Raw genomic sequence first — 22,059 nt, forward strand, 5'->3', positions numbered from 1 at the left:
TTTCTCAAAGCTCTGAGGAAGAGGAGGGCTGGCTGGCGGCAAGATCAAGACCTCAGCTATGCTGACTGAGCCGAGCCCCACCTGCACTCCCCCCCCCTTGCACGAGGACAGTCTGAGGCTCTCCAGGCCCCCCTCTGGCAGTGAGCACACCTGTTGCTCCACAAGGGGCAGGGGGCCATAAATCTCACAGGGGGCAATTTGCAGGGGGCCTCCCTCTTTCCCTGGCTACGCACTGGCACCTTTTACAGCCCATTAATTACTTTCTCTAATAAAGTTTGACAGAATGATAACTTGCCCATGAAAAGCGTTGTAATAAATACATTTTCCATAACTTTATGCCATTCTTGCATGTCTGCCTCATAAACCTTGGCTGCGGTTCACTAGTTCGGGACCTCAGGCTCTCTCTGAGGGACCCCTATCCTGGGCTTCCCCTCTGACCGGAAAACTATGGGTCTTTCCTCTCCTTGTTCGACAGAGGGGTTGCTCACAGGGGTCTCTATTCCTGGCCTATGGCCTCCCACCCTGTGCCAAGGGGGGGAACCTTTGGCTCTCCAGACCAGTGCCAGGGCTGGCCTCCCTCCAGCTGAGCTGCAGCTGAAAGGATGAGCTTAATGAATTGGGAGAGCGTGCTCTGCCTCAGCCGAAGGTGAAGCCCAAGGCTCTCTCTTCCTCTCAGTCTCTGCCCTGCCCTCCCGAGGCCGAAAGGAAAGAGGGGGGGCTCTGAGGGGGTTCCCAAAAAACCCTTGGGGACTTCTCCAGGGGCTGCGCGTGGGGGAGGGCAGCCAGATCCCAGAGGGGCAGCCCAGCCTTGGCTGCCGTCCTACCAAGCAGAGCACTTGGGAGAGTTTCTACTCTGCTTCTTTCCGCCAGGCCAACACACCCAGCCTTTGCCTCCAAGCAGGCCCCCCCCCCCAGTCCTTTATGATCCTTTATGCCCACCTGGTCACAGGCCTTGCTCAAAAATGTTGAGCATCTCTTGTCCCTGCCCTCCCTGCCCCCCCCCCATTGCTCAGCCACAAAAGCTCTTCCTCTTCCTGGGCCAGCAACAAACCCCTAATGTTTTGGGTTGCCCAGCAGAGAACACAAGGGGGAGGATATCCCACCAAGAAGGCTGCAGAGGGGAGAGTCAGGGAGGCCTCTTGGAAGGAATGCATTAAAATACTGGACTATTTGGAGGTGGGGGAGGGGGCTTGGAATGAAGCTCCTCTCCTGTGGGTAGGACTGTTAAACAAAGAGCAACGTTTTCCAGGAGGCAGAGAAGCTGGCAAGTGGGGTGGGGGGAGAGAGAACGGGGACTCTGCATTCTGTGGAGGATAAAGGGCTCCTAGGGATGCTCTCCCGTCTTTTAACCTCCAAAGATGCTGTGCCAGTTCACCACCCCCTCTCCCCCCCCCCCAAAAAAAAAACCCTTTTCACCGTAATGTGGTCTCTCTGGAGAGAGAGGCGCTTTCTGACAAGCACAGCTTCTGGGTGTGATGGCTGGGCTTCAGCACAAGCCCAGGGAAGAACTGAGCAAGGGGGAGCCAAGGGGGGGGTAGATAGCTGACCTCCCTGAGTGACCCCTCCCTTGGCAGTCCCGCCTGACTGGGGCCCTCAGACAGTGTTAGAAGCCGGCATCTTCCTCACACGGGTGCCCAGGACTCCCCAAGCAGCCACCGATGGTCTTGGGACAATGCTTCCTAGCCTGTGTGCCTGGGCTCCATAATTCCCAGCCAGAATGATGAATGCTACAGTTCAGGGTATCCAGGAGACAAGTCGCAGAAGACAAAAATCGCTTGATGGAGCTGATGCCCCAAGAGCTGGGTTGATTAAGCCTCCTCAGTCCCTGGGAGAAACAGGGACCTCATCTGGCCCTCCTCATTAAGTGGCTCCCATGTTCTCCCATATTCTCTCAGCAAATACAAAAATGACTCTTTCAAAACACTACAAAACACATTTTGTAGGGAAAATGAAGAAGAACCCAACTGAAAAGGTCCAAGAATCACCAGTAACATCATATTTATTGTTATTTAGTTGCTCAGTAAAACATATACAGATATATACAATATGCATGAATAGAGAAGACTGCACTTTACATATTTAAAAAAGAAAATAACACTCACTTTTATGAGCTTTTGTCACAGTCTTCCAACCGAGCTTTGAGAAACCAATTTAAACTAAATTCCTAGGAAAGGGGCTGGGCGAGGGGAAGAGGCGGGAAGGGGCAGATTACAAGTTGCTCTCCATGTTAGTATCTTACATGTGCAATAACTTTGCTTCTTCTTCTTCTTCTTCTTCTTCTTCTTCTTCTTCTTCTTCTTCTTCTTCTTCTTCTTCTTCTTCGGACTGAGCAGGAGGGATTTAGTTGGAGGGGGGAATGGGCTCTTTTTCAGTACAATGAAAATAAAGACATCCTTTTCTTTTAGGATTTGTTTTTAAAGCTGCAATGGCTGGGGAATTGTGGCAGGGATGAAACCAAGAAAAAGTAATTGGCAAGTCCCCCGAAACTTAATTTTATCCTAAAATCTTGGTTAAAATATCTGGCTTATTTTAGATTGCTTTCCCCCACCAGAGAAGCTGCTGTAATTGTGCAGAGCAATTCTGGACCTTTGGCTGAGGAGCCCCCCCCCCCAGCCTTTCCAGAGACAAGGAGGGGCCATTTGCAGAGCATCCGAGAGCAGAGAGCCGTCAGAAAAGGTTGGCCTGATTTAGCAGCAAAATTGTTTCCTGCAAAGGGGTGCCGGTGGCCTCAGGTGCCCCACGCCCACTTAGATAGTGGCTGTGGCCCAGATTAGCAGAGGAGGACACCCAGCACTGCCCTCAAGCAACAAAAGACCCATTTGTGTGCTCTCTGTGCATGCCCCCCCCTCTTTCTCTCTCTGTGCGTGTGTGTGTGTGTGTGTGTGTGTGTGTGTGTGTGTGTGTGTGAGAGAGAGTGTGAGTGTGTGTGTCTTCAGCAGGTTTTGTATGATTTTTATTTGGACTCTCTGCCTGAAGAGTTCTGCAAATCCACAGGGTTTTTTTCCTTTCTTTTTCTGCACAGTGCAAGGTGTTACTCAACTGAATGCTTTTAGTAGGCAGTTTACTGATAATTTCTGACAACTCTATTGTTATTTTACTGTTTTACTGTTAAAGCTATTTTCCAGTCATTTTAAACATCACCTGAAAATATTTCTCTCTTTGCCTGAATGAAGTTTGAATTTGCTGTTTGCTGTTTTCATTTTAACATTGTTGCTGTCTATTTGGGATTTTCTTTATCATTGTTATTCTTATTTTAATGCTTCAATTCCATTGATTCTATGCTGATTTTTCTTCTTACACAAGCCTACTTTCAGAAAATAATAAAGACCCCCACCTGACCCACTTCCCTTTGCAGATCACTGGCCGTAGGAGGGTCGCCTAGCAGCCCCCAGATGGGGAGGGCGGGAGAAAACCCTGGAATGTCCATGGGGCAACTCCCCAGGCTGGTAGAGGAGCAGAACTGTACAGGTGGAGACAGCGAGGACAGGAGGCTGATCAAAATTTGACCTGCCAGCAAAAGGGGAGAAAAAGTCCACAAAAAATCCAGGACATTAAAAAAGAAATGCACCCCTCAGGTTTCTTAGATTTCAAAGAAGAAAAGTCAACGGGGTGGGGAGCTTCCTGTGGGTGGGAACTGGACCTGCTCTGCAGAGGACCCCTGCCCCTCTGCCATTCCCCCCCCCCAGCTTTCTCAGCAGACAACTCAGACCGCCAGGAGAGCCTGGCAGAGGGAAATCCGGTGGAAAGTGAGCACTCAGCAGGAGCCTCCTGAGGTACCAGGTGGGCTGGCTCAGAGCAGCCTCCTTGCTGCTGCTGGAAAGGCCAACCTGAGGCTGGAAATGCCACCCCAGGGGCAGCGTGGTTGCCTGACCCCCAGCCGCAGGGGAGTTATTCTGTCCCCTCTGGCGAGGCTGGCACCTCTTGTGACCTCCTCCCCGCAGCCAAGCGGGGCTCATTGCCCCTGCTCTGCCGCTTTGACTCCCTGGCAGCCAGAGCAGCACCCACCAGAGAGCCGGCTGGATGCAGCCAGGCGGAAGCCTCTCTCTGCTGCCTCAGACTGGGCTCCGCAGAGGGGCCTCTCTCTGCAGGAAATGGAGGAAGACAATGGGAGGCTGTTGGCAGAGCAGGAGGACCCGGCTGGGCTGCTGGCTGGGCGGAGGAGGCCCCCTCCCTCCCTCCAGGAAAGGCACTCAGCTGTCAAGGGGAGCCGGGCAGGCCCTGAGAGCAGAGCTGCCACTGAGTGTGCTTGCAAGCACACACACAGAGAGAGAGAGAGACACACACACAAAAGAAAAACAGGCGATCTGAGGCTTTGTGCCAGAAAGCAGAAACCAGGCAGCTGCAGGAATGAGGTGGGGAGGGGAGGCAAGGGATCAGCTTGCATCCCCCCCCCTCCTCGCCCGCCCACCCGCCTTCTCGCTCTCCAGTGAGACAAAGGACGCTCTGAATCCTTGGCTGAGCACTGATGGTGTTTGGCTGTGGTGGGCAGGAAAGGCAAAAGCTGGGGGGGGGGGTCCCTCGAGTAGTTTTTGGGGTGGCAGTTTCCCTCTGAGGGGTTTGGTCTTCGGTGCTGCTCTCCAGGTTACCCTCTCAGACTTCTGAGAAGAGGGGAGGGGAGCACGAAAAACCTGAACCCATCCTGCCTCCCCGTGACAAGGCCCTGCTTGGTCCCACTGCCGGCTCCTTGCTCCTTCCTTCGGTGCGCTTCCTCCTCCTCCTCTGGCAGGAGAAATGGCAGCTGTTCTTTCCTTTCTTTTCTTCCTTCCTTCTTTCTTTTTTTAAAAAGGTTGAGTTTATTTTAAATTAATCCTTGCCAGTCTGTATGCCACCAAACAGATACCAGCCTAGAAAAACTGTCCAGCTAGTAGCAGCGGCTGGTTAAACATAAAAAGAACAGAAGAAAACCACCACTTCTCCTCCTCCTCATCTTCCTTCTTCAAGTCAAGGCAGCCACAAAAGTCCCAAATCTGTTGGAGATGTCCGAGTGCAGGGATCTCCACGTTGGCACTGCAGTCCGGCCCTTGGCATCACCCATGTCGTCTGTGCAGTGGACAGAGAGACACTGCAGGTGGCTGCCCGTCTGTGCTGGAGCCAAGGCCTTGCTAGAGGGGAGGTCGTGGGCTGCAAAAGGAGGAGGAGAAAGAGGTTAGGCTGGGTGCCACCAGGGGGCAAGAGCAGCATTCAGCTGGGGCCTCCTCTGGAGCCACTCCGGGCTGGGAAGGGGCCCCAGAGGCAGGAGGAGAGCAGGTCAGGGCCGGGGCCCCAGGCCAGGCTCTGGACAGAGCAGGAAAGGGCATTGAGGCTTAGCCCTCAGTTCCCAAAGCAGGTGCCAGGATTCCTTGCCCTTGAAGAGCTCTCCGCAAGGAAGTCCGGGTAGCCCCGAGCCTGAACTGCTGGCAGCCAGAACATCCTGCCGGGCCTCTGTGGAGGCTCTCCCCAAGTTCTGAATAGAGCCAAAGCATTCGGGCTTTGGAACTGCAAAGGCAGCCCTGCGATCCATGGGAGAGCTGCGAAGGGCAGGCCCCCAACTTCCCCTCACGGCTTCTTCCTGTGCCAGACTGCCGAAAGGGCAAAACATGGCACGCAGACCCTGGGCAGTTGCCCACCTCTCTAAGACCTGGTGCTTGGCAGCTAACCTGAGTCCACCCCATCTCACAAAAGGCTGGCATCAGAGAAGCCACTGACCTAGATGCTCATCCCACCCCTCTGCCAATGTGCTGGCACAATTCCTGGCAAACCCTGAGGTGTGCCGGCCAGCCAGCCTGCCTGCCTGCCTGATGCAAGGCTAATGGCTAATGGCCCACCATAAAGATGCCACAAGGCTGAAGGCACCGCCTCCCTGGACGCACTGTCGGGCCATGCGGTTCTGAGAGCACCCCTCACCCGCCTCTCTTCGTTCGAAACACCCCGTGGGGCAAGATCCTTTTCACCCACTCTCTCCTGTGACAGTCTGACATATTGGTTTGGACACCTGCCTGGGCACTCCTGTGAAAAGCCTGCTGCCGAGGATGGAGCGCCAATGCCAAGCGACACCCTCCGGCTTTCTCATCGGCAAAGCAAGTGCTTTGCACAGCGGCATTTGGAAATGAGAGCGGCAGGGACCCAGGTGAGCACGCCCGAGGGCAGACAAAGCAGGCACATGCCTGCCATCCTTGTGCACATCACTCAGCCAAAGGCCCACCCTCTTTGGTCAGCCTTTGTGAGCTGCACTCCTCTCTCGCAAGCCACCCCTCCCCCTTGGGGGCCTGATCCTGGACCCTCGTCTCAGCGGTGCTCTCAATCCACAGGCAAAGGTGCCCGTTTCCAGCTGGCAATGCTTCGCCAGGGGTGTTTGCCAGCCAAGGTTGGCTTGGCTCCTGGCAACGGGTGTGATCCTAGCCTGCACACAGATTCCCATTGCAAGCACACCCTCGTCTTCTGCCCATGAGAGCTGAATGAGAAGCGGTGTCCCTTTCTGCAGCCAGCTGGCTTGCCAAGGAGCTGCTGGATGCAACCCAGGAAACCACAGGCAGGATCCCTTCTGCCACTTCAGAAAGCCAAAGGCAGCTCTCGAGCAGCCACTCGGCACAAAGGCGGGGGAGGGGGAGAGGCATGTGCCCAGTGCTGCCTCCTCCCCACCCAGCACCCTCTGGGCTCAGCAAGTAGCCCATTTATCCCAAGCCCGTCTAGGCGCTCCCGGGTTAGCAGTGCAGGAAAACCACCTGTGATCTTCGCCAGCTCTTCTCTCCTGATAAGATGATTAATTGAGGTGCCTGAGAGGGGCCCATGTCGCCTGAATGTTTGTGTTGCTCCCAGTACTCAAGAGCTGGCAAAGGGCTCCTGGTTTTTGGCTTTTGCAAGGGAAGACAGATAGGAGCAGATAAGGCAGCCTGCTCCAAAGAGCAAAGCTGGTTGCACCACTAAGAATTCAATTCTGTTTGCATTTGCACCCAGGACAGCAAAACAGAATGTTCACCCCCAACGTGTGTGGAGACCCCCCCCCCAGTCCTCCTCTTTTCTCTGCCCTTCCCCTGTTTCCAGACAGCCTTGGGCTCTTCTTATTCCCGCCCCTTTGAGAAGGAGGTTCAGGCGAGCCTCCTGCCCCCCAGTAAGGAGGCCACGGGCTTTCTGGGGAAAAGCCAGGGGGAGCAGGGCTGCCCTTCTCTTTCCAGTAAGCTAGCAAGTCCACTTCCTGAGAGAAGCTGTGTTCGTATTAACCTAAACTCTGTTCAGGAAGCAGGAGGGACCATCCTGGCTGACTAGGGGACCATCCATCGGATAATGTAAGGTGTCTGGCCACTGAGGAAATAAATTTAGCTATGGAATGGAGATATTGATCGGAAATAATTAAAGCAATTATTCACAGATTAAATAGGCTACTACGGATGGTGCAACCACCCTCCTGACTTCTTTATAACCCTTCTATGTGTAAAAAGCACCTGGGGGAGGTCTGATTTACAAAAACGTCCCTAGCCCTTGAGGGGCAGGTCATTACTTGGGGCACTTGACCAGCTGATTTCAAAACCAGCATTGCCAATTCTGAAAGCTGCCCAATTGCTGGGGTGGCCCTTGCCAAGACAGATGCTGCTGCTCATGCAAAGTAGTTACATCTGCAGAGGACTCTGCCAGGCAGGATCTTTTTCAATAAAAAGACCCCCAACTGCTGCCGGGGAGGCTCCTCTAAGCTCCTTAGCAGGAGCTGCCTCATTTGCCCGAGGGGCTTCTCCGGTTGCCAGGGCGCTGCCCTCTTTTTCCCATCCAAGGTTCAGCCCGAGAGAATCTGGCCTGCCCATCGGAAAACAACATTTCAATAGTGTCTTAAATGTTGAGCACAGATTAAATTATAAGCTGTGAATTAATAACAGTGAGATATAAATAGGGGAAGCTGCTATGGGCTGCAAGCTGGAACGGAAAAGCCCGTCCGAAGGGCCGAGGCTGGCATGGGACGCAAAGCCCCCACCAGTGAAGGAAGCTTAGGGGGAAGGCTTCCCAGGGACCCCGTTGTAGAGTCACTGCCTCCCTTGATGGGAGCCGTGCCTTTGGCTTGCTTCCTTCTCCCTCTAGGTTAGCTGATGACTTGGCACCGCTTGGAAACAGCAATAGTCGCAGGGAAGGTGCCTGTTCAGGCCTTGCTGCACATCTCCAGCAAGCTTAATCCTCTGATCAGCCACCAACTCCTGATGACTTTATAAGAATTAAATTGCATTGATCCCAAATTCCCAATTTGATGATGATGATGATGCATATTTACCAAGACTCTTCAGGGAAAAAAGCAATTAAATTCTATACAATAAAATTAGTTTACAACATAATAGCCAATCCAATAAACAAATAATTAAAACCTCAACAAAACAAGCAAAAACCTACAATTCAAGCAATTGCATATATGCCCAAATAATAGCACCTACTAAGTTAAGGAGTGGTGGGAAGGATAACCAGGCCTACCTAACCTCTCCTAGCCAGTGAAAGTGGAGTCTAAAGGTTTGCAAGATTTTCAGGGATGAAGGGAAGGAGGAAGAAATGCAGAGTTGGGAGAGTAACTCCAGACGCAAGAAGCAGCCACCCAGCCACGTCTCAGCTGCTGCCGCCTCCAGCACCTCACCCTGGACACAGCTTGGCCCAACAGACTCTTCCTGCCTCATCAGGGAAGCCATGCGCTCACATGTTGCAATGTGTCTAACATATATATGGAGCATGACAAAACAAAATGCCCAGTCAATTTAACATGCTAAATCTGTTGGTCCATTTATATGCATTTCATGGGAATTTTAAAATGTGGATTCAAAAAAGGTGATATTAAATAGATTCCCTCTGTTAAATGAAGTAACTATTTATATTTTTATAACATCTTCAGCATATCTCACTCAGCCTAGAGGAAAAATATGAAAAGGGAAAGAATTCTATAACAACTTTAGATGAAGTGTTTTTCTGTGCAGAAAAAAAACGCATAGCTTGCCTATTTAGGAAGCATGAATTTGCAGATTCCAAAGGGTGTTATTAGCAAATCCAAGAAGCCCTTTTCCTACTGCACATTTCTTTACACTCCTGATCTAAGACCTCCCGTGTGGCACCGCCTGCCTCTGAAAGGGCCACCAGCGGCCCTCATGTCACTGGCAAACGGTCCAGAATGCCTCCTCCCCCACAGGAAGAACCAGCCAGAGCAGGGAAGATGCTGGGGGGCAGAGGGGGCAGTGGATAAAGGATCCCACAGAAAGCAGAGGGGCTGAACTCCCAGTCCCAGTTGGTGCTAAGTGGCACCACGGCTGCAAAGCCTCCTGCGAGGAGATCTTTCCAGTGCAATGTTCCAGCCAGGCCTGTCTTCCTCTCCTCCCGCTTGTGGCCCTGCAATCTGAAGCTGCTCTAGGGAGAGGGCCGCTTGTGCAAAGCCCCCTCCCCTCTGGACTCAGCCCTGGGCATCTGGGGCAGGAAACAGGGTGAGGAGGTTTCCAGAGCTTCCCTTTTGCCAATGCTCTCAGTGCCATCTCTGCCTTGCTTCTGCATCTGCCGTGTTTCACCCTGCTATTTCTTCTGGCATTCTGCCCTTCTGCTGCTTCACTTTACTTTGGTGGATTTGTATACATATTTATTTAAAAAGGTAATGCCCCCCCCCTTCCATTTTGTCCAAACTCATAACTAACAACTCTTTCTTTTAGCGCTGCCAGCATTTGCAAGCATAAGGCTACTTAGAATAAATAAATAATGTTCCTTCGCAACCCTTCCGGGGTGTGTGTGTTGCAGCAATTATTTCTGATCCCCCAAAGATGCCTCCAAGGTGGACCAGAGAGGGCAAAAGTGCAACAGCCCTTGGCCCAGCTGGTTGCAGAGAGCCAGAAGGAGAGGCCGATGGACAGCAGAACAGGCTACAACCACACCCCTGGCCAAATCTCACTCTTTGTTCCCTCACCCAGGCAGCTTCTGCTCCCCAGATTCAAAGCAATAATTCCATCTGCTGACTGGATCCTGTTTGGGAATCATAATGGCCCAGCCCAAACTGTTGGACTGAATGAAATCACCGGGGGGGGGGGCATCTTCTTAAACAGTGGGAATGCCTAGCCACGAATCATACCTTAACTGGTGCACATTTTACCTCTCCAGAAAATAAACTGTAGAGAAATATAAAATTGCACACGTACAAAAGTAAATCCTGTTCAGCAACAGAACACCAGAAGAACAGTGAGCACAGTATTTTTTAAAACAGCAACCTTAAATGCTTCTCCAGCTCCAGAGCAGCATGGCAGAACACAGCTCCAGTAGAAGACGAGGGAGAAAGGCAGCCCCACTCCAGTACCTTGTGGCAAAGGGGTTCGCACACTAGAACCTCTGCAAAGGCAGGAAAGGCTGCCTCACCGAAAAATCCACTCTGGAACTGGTGGGTGGAAGAGCTGCCATTCCTGTGTCAACTCTCAAGCACCCCCTGAACCCATTTCCCCTTTACACACACACACTCTCTCTCTCTGGCCTCGCTCCTCCAGCAATGCCAGGAAGACGGAGGCAGCAGGGTGAAGCAGCAGCAGCCCCAGGCTTGAGTCTCCCTGCATCACGCAGCCTTGTGGAACTCTGATGACTTGTAATCAAAACTTTCATTTTTTTTTGCTTCGCTTCCAGAAATTATTCAACAAAATACTGTGTGAGCAAATGAAATAGCCTTACAAAACAAAGGGTAACAAGCACCACCTTCAGCCCAAACTGCTAGGTGGGGTTTTGGTTTAAGGGTATTTTCAAAGCATCAAGAGAAATGCTGCGACCCGTCACATATATTGCAATGTTTCCTGAAACAGAACAAATGAAGGGGTTCAGAGTCGCAGCTCCAGGAAACAAGCACAAGCACCAAACATGCTTGAGCATGAGCTGCAATCCCAGGGGCCAATCTTTTGTTCTTGACCTCCTCACTTCAGGAACATCCAAGGCATTGCCTGGAGTTTTTGGCCTCAGAATTTCAGGCTACTATGGACATGTGCTCCAGATGGGAGTCACCGGAATAGTCCCTGCGCAGACCGTTGAACGGTGATCTCATTTCTAGGCCTGGGAAAGGCCTCCCAAGAGCTGTGCAGGGAGCTTATAAAGCCATCCTAGTCATCCACCAAGTAGCCACCAAAGAAGGGACAGTACGGTGGAGCCGACAAGAAGAGCAATCAGCAGGAACCAGGCTCCTGCAGGGCAGCCCTTCAGCTCCTGGTATTGGCCTGGGAAAGGTTTAGGCCTAGGCTGTCTTGTAAAGGCCCACTTGGCTGGAGGAGAAGAGCCAGAAGATCTCTCTCCTTTTTGCCACCACTAAGGAACAGCCCAGGGGACAATTGTCACAAGTCAGATCTCCTCGGTTCTCTTCCAGTCACCCACCTTGCTCTGCATATCTGATCTTGGACCAGAAAGCCATGGGGGATTAGGCTAGCGGAGTGAGGGAACAGAATCCACGAAGAGGGGAGTTCTCTCCTTATTGAAGAAGAGTGCTTGGGAGCTAAAACCCCCATCTTGCAGCTATTCAGAAAACATTGAACAAGCCATCATTTGTGGCTCAAAACAAATAGCTTTGCTTCCTGGGTGAGTTCAGATCAGGGGCAATGCACATTTTTCTTTTGGAGAAGAGAGAAAACTGGCACAATTTCCAATTCCATCCCGGTCAAGAAAAGAGAAGACAATTTGTCCACTAAGACAAGCAGAAAGCTCATGGCAACAATCACAATCCGCAATTATCAGATTTAGAGATCATTTACTCCAAACCCTGGTCTGAGGCGAACAGGCAGCTACTCGTCCAGCAGCAGAGAAGCAGGGAGGACGGAGGGCTTCCCCAGGCTTCCCTCTGCTCTGCCTGTGCTTCTGAGGACAATTAACACTGCGTGGCCAAGACCCTTTCATTGTATCCTCACCATTGAGCAAACTATGGAAGAAAAAGAGACGCGACGCGGTCAACTGGTAGCAAGATTTGTCCTAATGAAATACAGAATTTCAAAATGAAGGCTGAAAACTACTTTTCTCAGAATTTTAACATGAATCGACTCAAACTAACTTCAGCTATTAAATCTGCTTTGCTTGAGATGCTCAGTTGGGTCTGACGGGTTCCATGTCCATTCCCATGAAAAACATCCTACCCACTCTCCCTTTAGCAGTCTTTGCTTTTGCCTTGGTGTTAGCGTATTTTTCCTTTGGCAGGACATAAAGGTGATGGGGAAGGGAGTACAAGAGAAGAGTTAGGCCAGCATTGCGGGCTGAGGCTTCCAAATCTCTCCGTTCGGATGTAGGTATGCTTTGCATCAAATTATTGGGTGGCGGAAAAGATTCCACCATGAAATTGTTAAGGGTGAGTGGTTATTTCCAAGCCCTGCCAAGAACAAAGGAAATATTTCATGAATCCAAATTTTGATACTATGTTTAGACTTGATGGTGCAAAACCTCAACTGAGGGGTACCCTGGGGCTCAACTTGCCTTTTATATTTTTTTGTCCTTCTCTGCCTTTCTTCTGATGAAGCTCCAGCATTATCATTGTTTTCTGAACTACTTTTTTTTTTAAAAAAGCCACAGAATGAAACAATGTTTCATAATGTTATGCTTTAGAAAGATTTCTAGGTAGAAGAATTCCAGAGCTGTAAAATTAAACCTATCTAAGCCATAAGAAAATCATTTGTACAAAACAGTAAATAAACTACTAATTCATAGTGATTACTAAATATTGATCCCAGTGCAGCCTCAACTGAATGAGCCGAACCTAAGTCCCTGCAAGCAAATTTTCCTGAATTCCAAGCAGGAAGGCTTAGGCCACAGGAATCCTAGGTCAAAAAGGACTATTTTATGACACAATGATTCTCTCTGTATTTATGCATGTAGGAGACATGCTGGGACATCCCAATAAATAACATTTTCTTCAGTAACCAATTAAAATATTAAACTGTCTTGATATTAGCAACACTATTTCAACTAGATACAACAGTATTTTCTTGAACTCACATAATTTTTCCCTTCTGAAAATGTAAGTAAAATATCTGCATTTGGTAGGTAGCATTTTAATATTTTAGCACTTGAACAGTCAGATTAATACTGAATGCTATTATTAAGCTATACATCAATTGGTAAAGTCTTATAATAATCAATACTTTATTTAAAACAGAACCAAGGAAACCAAATCTAAGAAATTATCCTGGGTTTTTATATCCAGAAAGTTTGTGGACAGAGACTCATGTTTCATATATTTGATGCACATTCTTTACCAAATTAAAATTAAGTGCATCTCACAAAGAAACCATTTTGTAATTTTGAAACAGGCATATTTTTCTCTCTTTAAATGCTGGATCTGGCAACGCTTCTCCACCCAAAGAGAAAACTGGCTAGCGATTCTATCATCTGAATCCTTTACCTCTTGTGGGAGGCTCAGCCCCACACAAAAATTACATTTTTTTTTTTATCAGAGGAGCCAAAGATTAGCAGGTGGCTTTTCCTTCCTTTTCTTTTATGCAATACAAATATCATCACGCTTATTCCCTGTGAAGTATAAAGAAGTTCAGCTGGTTAAAATTAATAGCTAGTCCCTCCGGCTAGCAAATTTCACTAATTTAAGATTTAAGGCAATCAGGAAAATCTCCACTATGTAATCTTAGAAGTACATAATGCTGCAGGAGAATGACAGGTATATTTCAGCAAAAGTGAGCCTGGATGCAATTAGAGGGAACCAGTTTCCCCTCCGCCGCCCAGCGCCTGTCCTTTCTGCCATGTCTCTGTTGAATATTCCCCAAGGCTTCGTTTCAGGGACCTGCCATTACAAAGTCAGGCCAGGGTGCCCTCTCATCTTTAACCCCAAACCACAGTCTAGGTGATAAGATATTGACTAGCACTTGGCTGCTCAGGCGGATTTTTGACATTCCAATTCTGAAGGGCCTTATGTCCAAATTAATGCTTAATTTAAAAAGATGAAAAGTAAGCCCGGTTCCTTCTTTCTGCTTTGCTGTTCACAGGAATCTTCTTAGAAGACTCTGGTCTTCCTATCTTAAACATAAATCTAGGCTGCGTAGACCTAGAAAAGAAAATTCTTAATGTCCAAATAATGATGGTGCACAGTCCCCCCCCCCGTTAGAGAAGCAAAGAATAGCTCCCTATTTCACAATCCAACAAATGCAGGCCAAAAGACCCACACTGTGCTTCTGCCTAAACACGGGCCCAGGGCGACTGAGGCAACCCACCCTCAGGGAGATACTCAATGGGCCCCACAATATGAGGAAACTGCAGCAAGAATTGTCAATGAAGATTCTCAGTCATCCAGATGGAGTTGACAAAACAACACTTTCTTTACGAAAATGTTTGTCATATGTGCAACTGCAAATTCCTCTGTGATAAGGCTGTGTTGCTCACTATTTGTATCTGTAACATGGCCGGTCTTCAGACACAATCCTCTAAAGACATTCAAGAAAAGCAGGCCAGATCCTCAGGCCAGAGGATCAAATGGTGCCGCTACAGCAACAGACGCACATCCCTCTAACAGGTACAACAGATTTCCAATCCACTTTTGATGCCAGAAAGCAATCTCCATGCTTTCCCCATCCTTTCAATTTCAACCAGGGGTGTTTCAAAACCGGCCCTTCAAGACTGCCTTCTCACAACCCATCAGCAGAGCCCGTGGAGACGGGAAACCCTGTCCTTCTGCCCAGATTAACATTTCATGTGGAAGCGGTTGTTCCGTGAATGTTCATGTTCACACCATCCCATGGGGCAATTTCTTGCACTGACAGATTTATGAGTACTATGACAGGCAGCCAAACCAGCAAACAGTAGCTAAGCATCCTGGAACAGCCTGAGAAGGAGAATAGAAGCCGAACCAAATCCGTTCACCTTTTGCATTACAGCCACCAAAGGCATTTGCTGCTGCTGCTGCTGCTGCTGCTGCAGGTTGCGGGAGGTTGCTACAGAGCATCACCCTGGGGACTCCTTGCCCCAGGATGCACCCCCTCAAAAGACAGAGACCCAGGGAGGGAAGGCCCAGGAAGCCAAGCTCTTGCCTACCTGTGAGAGGGGGAAGAGGGTGCCCATCGGCAATCCTCTCTCTGCAACAGCTGAGGCACCCACCGTCTTTCAGCTAGCCCTGATTTCAAAGCCAAGGTGCTGGAATACAGCTCAAGACAGACCCAGGAGCCACTTCGCTGGAGCCTTGCTTTGAGCCTCAAAATAAAACCATGTCCAAAAGTCATGCACGCAGCACTATGCATGGAAATTCTGCCAAAAAAAATTCTATAACAGTGCGGGTCTTGGCACATTTATCTAGAAAGTAACTCTTGCTTTGTTTCTTATCGCAGAGCAGGGAAGCCCATGAAACATATCTCCCTAGGTTCTCTGTCCCTCGTGGAGGAAATGAAAGAGAGGGAGGGATCTCCGGAACAACTCTGGAATCGCCCCATGGAATCCTCCATAGGAAAGAGGATCGCCTGGATGGGCTCGAATCAGGTCACAGCTCCTGCATCCCACATGTTGTTCAACATCAGAAATAGCTTACTGACCAATTTCAAAAAGTTACCTAAAAGGACAGCATAATATATAATTGAGCAGAATAAGTCAAATAAAAAAATAGGCAAAGATTTCCTTTTTCCCTTCCCAACCCTCACCCTTTTGATGACCTTGGACAAAATACCAGCATTAAGGCTGCATCACTTTTCTCCCATTTGAAAAGCTCCAGTCACTGAAATTCATCTTTAAACTCTGCCTCTCCAAACCCTTCCTTTTTCTGAGTTGGGGATGGCTGGAGCTGCCCCTGGAAAAGTTCCTGAGCTCACATCCCCTCACAGCACGAAGAACAAGCACAATTAAGCAAGCAGGAAAGCCGCAAGCCGATGGCCGCCTCTCTCCTGGATCTCCGGCATCAGATTCCACCAGGGAAACTTTCCTGCTTACCCAAAGGAAAAGCGCTGCGGAGCCAGCCTGGCAAGGTGGGAGTGATGGGAGCTGCGATTTGCCGGCTAACAGGCTATTGATCCAGCCAGGTCTGGTGTCAATGAAAGAGAAGGCACTGAAGGCTGCCTGGGAAAGGAGCCCCCCAAGGTCTCGCCCAAAGGAAGCCTGGGAGAAGGGCTGGGCTCCCCCTGGGCATCCCCTCTTCCCTCTGGGGTAGCCCCTCCGTTGCCAGGGAAAGCTCCTTGCACGGCGGGGACTCAGCCATCCGACAGAGCTGGAAGTCCAGGAGCCCCCCAAGACCGGGACGGGAAAAGCAAATCAGACCAACAGAACCCGCACCGTCTCCGAGGCTGCAACTGCACACACACACACACCCTGTGGACCTACATAAGAGCTCCCCTATGTTTCCAAGGCTCTCTAAAATATCCTACCCCCTCAAAAGCCTCCCCCCTCCGCGAATCTCCGCAAAAGTCATTATATTGAGCGAAACTTTGGAAAGGTGAATTTAGGAGGCACAGGGTCCTTCTGCCTCCCAAGACGTCCTCTTTCCCTCCCGGGGAGCGGGACGCGGCCTAGAAGGCCTAGCCAAACCAGCGCTCCCGCGGAAGTGGACGTCTTCAGGGCAGCTCCTGCGCGGAGGGCCTCGTCCTGAAGGTTCACGCGTCAGCGCGTGTGGGCCGCGCCACTTTCCCCTCCTTTGCGTTCCCACATTAATCCGACCCAAGCAAGCGGGGCCTGCTCTGCTCGACAGTGGAGACACAGCTCCTAGGCAAAGGCGCCTCAGCAGCACCGCTGCCTATGAGGAGGGGAGACCAGCGGTCGGACCTACACCGCGCGGGGGGGGGAGAAGCTCGGGACCTGGAGTAAAGCTTGGCCAGGCGGCCCCGGCCCGAACGGAGCGGAGCGCGGCGGCGGCTTCCCCTACCTTCCTTGCCGGGCGTGGGCGCCTTCGCTTTCTCCCAGGACACCAGGGCCTTCTCGCGGGGCTCCCCGTCCAGGAGGGCTTTGTCTCCGGGAAGGTACCACGCGGCGGAGTGCTCGGCCATCAGAGACTCCAGGTCGATAGTGCTGACCGCGCCCTTGGCTCCGGCGCCCTCGCAACAGCTGCTCAGCTCGCCGCCGCCGTCGCCGTTCTGGGCCCCGCCCGAGCCTTCGGGACCCTGCTTGGCGCTCTTGAGGCCCAGCGGCTGATCCTCGGAGATGCTGAACTGCTGCCGCTGCAGCTGAATCTGCGCTTGCAGGATCTCCAGCGGGTGAATCTCCTCCTGCACCGGGCCGGGCGGGGCGGCGCCGTAGCTGTCGGGGCTGGAGGTAGCGGTGCTGCTGCCGGCATGCAGGCCCAGCTGCGCCAGGGCCGACGCCTTCTGTCCGTTCAGGAGCGGGTGGTCCACCGGGCGGGTGGGCGGCTGAAGCGGGCTGCGCCCGCCGGGACACCCTTTGGCGCCCTGGTTGTCGGAGCTGGAAGACACCTCCTCCTCGCTTTCCACCTCGCGGGAGAAGTCGCCGCCGCCGCCGCGCGGGGAGCACGATTCCGCCTGGTCCAGGGAGGGAAGAAGGTCGGCTTGCTCCGGAGGAGGCTGGAGGAGGAGGTCACCGCCGGCCTTGGCCCAGGCAGACGACGGGGAGCTCAACGCCTTGGGGGGCTCGTGAAGATGGGGGGTGCCGCCGCCGCTTCGCTCCCCGCCTTGTCCCGGGCTGCCGCTCTCTACGGCCGCCGTCGAGCCGTACTTCTCAAAGAAGCCGCCGGCGCCACCCGTCGCCCCGGCGACTGGGCTGACGTGGCCGCTGTCTCGTTTCCTACGTCCCCTGCCTCGTCCGCTTCCCGCTTTGGCGTCGGGGCCCGATCCAGGGGAGTAATTAGGGGAGAGGCTGCTTTCGCCCGCAGGAGCCGCGGCGACCGTGAGGGGAGGCTGCGGCCCTGCGCCGTTTGTCTCGGGAGGCTCTGCGGGGCTGAGCTTGCTCCGCTTGGCACCCTCCCCGCCGGCCCCACTGCCCACCGCCGCCGGCGCGCCCTTCTTGCCGAAGGTGACGTTGAGGTTGGGCGCACCCAGGCTGGCGATCATGTTCTGGCAGGCGGTGGAGAGCGCTGCCAGGCAGCTCTGCCCGAAGAGGCCGCTGCTCTCCTTGGGGCCTGCGCTCCCGGGCGGCGCCCCGACGCTGCCTTTGGGGAAGGTGCCCAGCGAGAGCGCCCCCAGCTTGCTGCTGGCCGGCGAGGGCCGGGGCTGCGACTGGGGAGGTGCAGAGCTCTGAAAGTCCGTCGGCGGCCCAAAGGACCCGGGCGAAGCGCTGTGCGGGGTGGGCTGGCGGCTGGGGGGCCCAAAAGGGAAGCTCGGCGTCTGCACTGCGAAGTCGGGGTGGCTCGGCCTCCGCTCCGACGGCGGGCTCAAGCCGAACTGGCCTTGCAGGCCGCCGGGCGAGGGCACATGTCCTTCGCCCCCCGAGGACATCCGCAGGGGCGGCGGCGGCGGCTCCTGCAACCCGCCGATTCCGGGTCGGAAGAGCAAATCGCCACCGCCCGGCGGAGGATGAGGCGGCGGGAACCAAGCGCCCTCCTGCGCCTCGAAAGCGGCTTCGCCAGGGTGTTGGTGCGGGGACTGGTGATGGCCGTGGCCGCCGGCAGGGTGAGGATGTTGGTGGTGCCCGACCTGGTGCAGGCTGGGCGGACGGAGGCGCTGAGGTTGGCCGCGGGTGGCCGCCATCTGCTTGATCATCAGTGCAGTGTTCTGGCGCTGCTGCAGAGCCGCCTGGGGATCCGGGCCCGGCGGCGGCGGAAAATTCTCGGGCACCGGCGGCGTGAAGTCCCCCGGCAGACCAGAATAGGCCGCGGAGGGCGACAGGTGGCTCTCCAAGGCGGCCGCCCCGTGCATGCCTGCCCCTCCACCGCCGCTCCACGAATCGAAGCGGGGCCTCGTGGGGAGGTTCGCGTAGGGGGACGCATCGAAGTGTTGCAGTCGCTGGTTGGGCGGCTGCTGGGGCTGGCTGTGGTGGTGATGGTGGGACACGTTGAACAGCGGCTCTCCCGGGCCGTAGGAATGCTGCGGCTGGTGCTGCAGGCCCCGGTTCTCCAGCCGGTGGATGGGATACTCGAACTGGCCGTGCTGCGCCTGCAAAATCGGGCCGCCGCTGTCCTGCAGATTCACATTGGCGGCGCTTCCTTCTGGACACTGCTGTGGCCGCGGCAGCGCCGGGGGGCAGGAATTCTGCCTGGCCAGGAGAGCCGGGGGCGGCGGCTGTTGTTGAACTAGGTGGTGCCTTCCGGAGCCCAGGCCCGGCTCCAGCCCCAGAGACATTTTGCGAGCGCCGCCGAACCGATCGAAGAAGACGCCGTGAGGGGACTGTTGGCTAGGCACCTTCCCCAGGGAGCCCGGCGCTCGGGACAAGGCCGCGGAGTGGCCAGCGAAGTTGCCGCCTGCCGGCGGAGCAGCCTGTCGTCCGGATCCGTACTGCGGCAACTGCCCCTCGGCCTCTGACGACGAGAAGACTGGCAAGTCGAAATGGCTCTCGCTGTTCGGGTAACTGTATTCCAGGGCATCCACCGCGGCCGCCCCTTGACCGGGCAGGCGCCTCTGCGAGTCCAGGCCGTGCGGTTCTGAGGAGGCGGTTCCCGGCAGGCCATGGAAGGAGGCAGCGCGATTAGGGGACTGGTCTAGCGGCAGGCACGGGGCCGGCACGCCGGGATTGTGAAGATGGTGCGGCGGCGGCGGCTGGAAGTCCTGGAGGGGTCCCGCCCTCTGCTGTCCGAAGCCATCCCCGCCCGTCTGGCCGTCCGCCAGATGCTGCTCGTAGCCGCCGTCCGCCGCGAACGTCTGCTGGCCGCCCGAATAGCCGAGGAGGCGCCCGCCGTGGAGGCAGGAGGCGCTGGGTTCGGCCCCGAAGCCACCCCCGAAGTGTGAGGGCGGTGGTTGGGTCTGGTGGTGCGCGCCCGGGCCAGCCGGCGGGCTGCCGAAGAATCCGTGGATCGGCTGGGGCTGGCCCAACTCCGGAGGGCCGCCGCGGGGGGCGTGGAAACCGCCGTAGCCTTCCCCGGACAAGGTCAGGTTCATGGCCAGCAGGGTGGAAGAGGGCTCGCCCAGGGCATTCACGGGCGCCGATTCGCCGCTGCCGCCGCCGCCACTTCCGCCGTGAAAGGGTGACGGCTTGAACTGGGGGCCCGCGCCCGGCCCAAAGCCGCCGCCCCGCTCGTCCGGCACCCCGCTCCTGCCTGAGCCGCCGCCGCCGCCGCCGCCGTGTGGGTCGAACGGATCCAGCGCAAACATCCCGCCGGTGACTGCGGCTCTGTCGCTCGAGTCCCGGCTGACTAGATCCTCAGCGAGACATCACGGCCGACCGGCCGGCCCAGAGAGTCCGCGCCGCCGGCGGGCGGGCAGGCAGGGAAGAGATCGGCCGCCGCCGCCGCCGCCGCCCGACCGACTCACATCTTGCGCCTCAGTTGCCGTCCGGCGCCGGAGTGGCGGCTGGGGGGACCCCGCCGGGCCTCGCCAGCCTTCCTGGGCTGCGCGACTGCTGCGCCGCTTCCCTGGCTGGCGGGCTGGCGGGCTGCTGGCTCTGCCGCGCTCTCGCCGCGCGCCGGGGAAGCAGCAACAAGTTTTGCATTTCAGCAATGCCGTCCAGCCATTAGAGCTGCGCCAATGAGCGGCCCGGCGGGGCGGGGCTCCCTGTTAAGGTGGCGCCGCCGCCGCCGTCGCCCTTCCCCCGCCGAGCGCTCGGCCCGGTTACTGGGAAGTCCCGAACGGGAAGGGGGAGGCCGCGGAAGTCGGCTGGCGTCCGACCCGAGCGCTGGGCTGCCGTGGTCGGTCAGAGCCTGCGGGGCCCGACGGCCGGCGCACCTCCTTAAGGAGCCCCGAGGGCGGCGGGGAGGCGAGTCAAGCGGTGTCGCTGCGTGGAAAACGTCCGCCTCCCCTCCGGCCCTGGCGCGGGAACCGCACTGAGCGTCCCGAGCCGCCACTGAGCCTGCGGGACTCGCTCTCTTCCTGCCGTCCCGTCCGGGCCATTCCGGCCTCCACAGTCAGCCCTGATCCCACCCCTCCGAGCTCCATAAATAAGGGGCTCAGGCAGCTTTGGGGGGGGCGCTCTGCCGGGTCAGGATGCCGAGCTGTGATTAAATATTGATTTTGTGTAATTAGTTTTCCTGCGCGTTCTTCCCCTTTGTGATGGCGCCGATCTGACCGAACTGGAAGAGAAGTCAGCAGAGGACAAGCGACGGGCAGGGCGGGAGAGGGGGCCGCCGCCGCCGCCCCGCCTCATCCCACCGCGCGGGTCCGAGGCGAGCGCTGCTTTTCTATCGCGTGCCTCCCGCCTTTCTCCCTGGAAGCGCCTCGGAGCGCGCGAGCCGACGGGAGTCCCGCTGGTCTGGTCGATGCGGTCCAGCAGCGGAGAAGGCTGTAAGGACGGTACGGCTGTGCGCAGGCAAGTGGTGCCGAGGCCGAAAGCAACGCAGCCGTCCCGGTGGCCTCTTTGCTTGGCTGCTCTTTCCCAGGGCTGTCGGTAGGTCCTGAGAAGGCCGCCGCCATGAAGGAGAGAGCCGGCCAGTCGGAGAACCTGGGGTTGGTTACCGGAGATCTGCACGGGAAAGGGGGGGGGGGCATAGAGAACTGGAAAGGAGAACAAGGATGGGGGGTTGCAGGAGGAGAAGACATTAGATGTTTTACTGAACTGGGAGATTGGCGGCAAATAAATGATAAGATAGATGATAGGTAGGTAGGTAGGCAGGCAGATAAATGGGAGACAGACAGACAGACAGACAGAAGAGACTTAGGCCTTCCTACATATGGAATTACTTTTTCCAAGATCAAAAGACTGGTTTTTCAATTGCAGGAATGTGCTAGAGTCTAAGGAGGCAGAAGTCTTCAGCAGGTAAATGGTTAAAATCTTGTCAATTTCAGGGAGCAAGACCAAACTGGTGGGAGGTATTAATCAACTAATTAAGGTCACAGACTGTCATCACTAAGAGAAAAGCTGCTCAGAAAGTGATGATCAAAAAGCCGGACCATATTTGATTTGAAAGCTCTGCCTGCTGGATAGAGAATATGAGGACAATAAGAAGGATCTGTTCTCCTTTTGGCAAAGTCTGGTAACCAAGGTTAGGAAAAGCCTTTGGGCCAGTATTGCTCCCAGCTCCTAAAGCTGTCCTAAGGTCCTCTGGCTGGAGGTCTCTCTGCCTGCCTGCTCTTGCTGCAAAGTATTGCCTCTTTCCACACAGCACACAGAGCCTTTGTT

At 54.5% G+C, this 22,059-nt stretch overlaps 1 protein-coding gene across 1 annotated transcript; it reads right to left on the reverse strand.

Moving 5' to 3' along the window:
• Positions 1-1,981: 1,981 nt before the first annotated feature.
• Positions 1,982-21,330, reverse strand: MN1 (MN1 proto-oncogene, transcriptional regulator). The gene is made up of 2 exons (XM_039362754.1): positions 16,769-21,330; positions 1,982-5,121 (listed from the first exon to the last, which is right to left on the reverse strand). The coding sequence occupies exons 1-2, from the start codon at positions 20,097-20,099 to the stop codon at positions 4,937-4,939; spliced, it is 3,516 nt and encodes a 1,171-aa protein (XP_039218688.1). The 5' UTR covers positions 20,100-21,330; the 3' UTR covers positions 1,982-4,936.
• Between the last annotated feature and the right edge of the window lie 729 nt (positions 21,331-22,059).

This window comes from Crotalus tigris, unplaced genomic scaffold (genome assembly GCF_016545835.1).
Source record: "Crotalus tigris isolate CLP2741 ecotype Arizona unplaced genomic scaffold, ASM1654583v1 scf7180000019478.12717781048:2074007, whole genome shotgun sequence".
NCBI lineage: Eukaryota > Metazoa > Chordata > Lepidosauria > Squamata > Viperidae > Crotalus > Crotalus tigris.